Raw genomic sequence first — 3,282 nt, 5'->3', positions numbered from 1 at the left:
TTGAAAAGTTTTCAATTACTTCCTTCAATATAAATTTATTATTTTTTTGTTTCTTACGTTTTGGTCTTCGTTCTTTTTATTTCTTAAATTTTTACTTACCCATTTTATAAACTTTCAATTGTTTTTAATTTTATCATTTTATTAAAAAAATAATTTTTTTTAAATTCAGTCATAAGTTTTTATGGTGTTTTCTTCTTTTAATTATTTTATGAAGTCAATTTTTCTTTTCATTTCATCATTTGTTTTTTTTTTTATTTGATCATCATTCTTTTAATTGTAATTTTTTTTTGAACATTTTATATAATTATATTTTTTTTAATTTTATCATTTGACATTTGATTTATGAGATAACAGGGGACACGAGTTTTATAATCTTACACATATTAATATCTTTTTTTTTAACTTATTTTTTTTATCTCATTACTCGATATTGATTATTTTTTTTTTTACAAAATAGGCCTTATAGGTTCTTCATTTTTCTTTATATTATGTTATATTGTTCTCATGACCTGACCTATAGGTTTGGCAGGTTAATTTAGGTGGGCTCACACCTTCTTTGTTTTTTTTTTTTTCTTTTTTTGCTTTTAATTACTCTTTTTTCTTTTGGATCCTTTTGCGTTGTTGATTTTTTTTTAATTTTATATTTAAATATTTATTTGTTTAGAATAGAGCTTCATGTTTTTTTTTTTATATTTGATGTTTTTAGTCAAATGCCTAGGTAACAAATTTTATAAGCTAACGATGAGTTTTTTTTAAAAAAAACTAAATTTCATGATTTTCTTCATTTTCATTTGTATCGAGTTACCTAACCTGTGGATTTGATGGGTTGACCTGAGTGGGTACAAGCCTTTTTCTAGTTTATATTTGCTATTTTTTATCATCATTTTGTATGATTAATTTGTTCTTTTAATTTTATCCTTCAACATTTAATTAGTTGAAAATTGTAATTCCATAATTCACAAGCTGACATTATTTGTATTGGCGTATCTTTTTTTGTTGGAAATCGACCTTTTTAATCGAGCACGAGTTTGAGATTTCACGGGTTATGATTTTGAAATATTAAGTTGGGTATAAGAGATTTGTTCGGGTTTACTTGGTTTTTAATATTATTAAATTAAGTTGTCTTTTTTATGTTATTAAAAAATTATTCAACCCAATTGACTCAATGACCTGAGTCTTAAATTTCTTTTACTTCTTTAAAAATCCTAGCATCACCTTAACTTTGTTCATCTTACGTCCAAAAAACTTTGGTCGGACCCGCGGCATTGAGCCAAAGACCAAATATAAGTTTACTTTGGTCAACTTATATTTTTGTTTTTTTATTAATGTTTTTCACTTTCACCCTTTGATATTTGTTTTATTATAATTGAAATTTTTAGTTTTTCTAAGATGTAGATTCCATGGTTTTACTATGATCTCACACCCCAATTCATAAATTTTATAGGTTAATTATTATTGGCTCAGATCGATTCAATATGTCACATTTTTAATATTAAAAGAAAAATATGTGTTATTCAATATGTCATTATTTAAATATTTTAAAAGTATTTTAGTTATTATTCATTTAAAAAAAAGGCTAAAATAAATGAACAAGAAAATCAACTCAACCTAAATAAAGTCGAAATGAAACTTGTACTCTTGTTCCTATTATTACTTCTTAATTTTTTCTCGTTCACCAAACATCACTTGAATATGTCTTAATGAAGTTTACTAGAAAAAAAAAATAGCAATACTAAAATATAGTTTTTCTTAGCTCAATTAAGATGAATTTTGTAATGGACTGCAGGTAGTACAAATTATGAAACAAGCTTGATGAATTTTCTTTAAGAAACAAAAAAAAAGAAAGAGATTTACAATGCCATTATCTGGGATTAGAAAGAACAGATGCTGGCAGCTGTGTCGAAGAAATGTGGTGATCAGCAATGGGAGAAGCTATGAGTGAATGTGAGAACACATACACCAAGTTCGTATCTACCTCCATTACACCATCCAATATCTTCACAATCGTTGACATGAGAGGCCTTCTTTCTGGGTCATCCTGCAAACACCAAGCACCAATCTTTATCATTCTAAGCATTTCCTCCTTATCACTGTGCATGCATGCATCTACATTTTCCACAATGTCTATTAGTCTATCTTCTTCAGCTTTATTCTGCAGCATTCTAACTAAATGGAATTCAGATTCTGGCAGCGAGTGATCTACGTTTTTTCGTGCACAAACTATTTCCAGGAGAACAATTCCAAAGCTGTAAATGTCAATTTTTTCCGTGATACGTCCTGGTGGTAGCTTACACAATTCTGGAGCAATATATCCAGGGGTTCCTCTCATTGAAACTTGTACTTGTCCCGTTCCTTCATCGATGACCTTAGATAACCCAAAATCAGAGATTTTGGCATTGAAATTTGGACCCAACAGAATGTTCTGCGGCTTTATATCGAAATGAATTATGGTCTGTCGACATTCTTCATGGAGATAAGCAAGCCCTTTAGCAATGTCAAGTATAATCTTCTTTCGCGTCTGCCAATCAAGGAAAGGTCTTTGATCATTCTGAAAAATCCAAGTATCTAACGATCCATTACTCATGTACTCATATACTAAAACCTTGTATGATTTCTCTGAACAAAATCCTATCAACCTCAATAAGTTAGAGTGTTGCAGGTTTCCAATTGTCTCGACTTCTGTTAAAACCGCCTTCTTTCCTTTGTCTAGTTTATCCAAACACTTCACAGCAACTCTAGTTCCATTAGCGAGTACTCCTTTGAACACAGACCCGTAGCCTCCTCTTCCAATTCTTTCCGCGAAATCATCAGTCGCAACACGTAGATCTTCGTACGGAAACCTAATAGGCCTTTTTGCTAGAACTTCCACATCCTCCTTGGTAGTTTTAGACTGGCGCCACAATTTCGAAATGATGAGAAGACCGCCACCTACGAGTCCAGCCACAAATGGTGCCGAACGTCTTCTAGGAGTAGTATTACGCATTATATCTGGCAAAGGGCTTCGTGTTATCTCCCGGCCTGTCGATGGCTGAGAATTGTCGCCGATAATGACTGTCGAGTCTCTTGAATTCGACCTTTATGAAGATGGTATATGTTAGAGATCTTCACGTATGCATCTAAGGGGTATGTTATAGTTTCTAGCAAATAGATACATGATTACAAATTTCTAATAATAGTATATTTATTTCAGGGTCAGGACACAGTACTATTTAATTATCAATTAAAAAAAAAACTGAGGTTGCTTGGCTGTCGGATTGTTTGTATACAAATAACCATTGAATA

General features: G+C 30.8%; 1 protein-coding gene across 1 annotated transcript; it reads right to left on the bottom strand.

Annotated features, from left to right (window-relative positions):
* Window positions 1–1,861: 1,861 nt before the first annotated feature.
* Window positions 1,862–2,983, bottom strand: LOC118058372 (G-type lectin S-receptor-like serine/threonine-protein kinase SD2-5). The gene has a single exon (XM_035071083.1). The coding sequence runs from the start codon at window positions 2,981–2,983 to the stop codon at window positions 1,862–1,864; it is 1,122 nt and encodes a 373-aa protein (XP_034926974.1).
* Window positions 2,984–3,282: the final 299 nt, after the last annotated feature.

Source organism: Populus alba, chromosome 4 (genome assembly GCF_005239225.2).
Source record: "Populus alba chromosome 4, ASM523922v2, whole genome shotgun sequence".
NCBI lineage: Eukaryota > Viridiplantae > Streptophyta > Magnoliopsida > Malpighiales > Salicaceae > Populus > Populus alba.
Note: the sequence above shows the minus strand (reverse complement) of the source record. Positions and strands in the feature narration are given on the sequence as shown.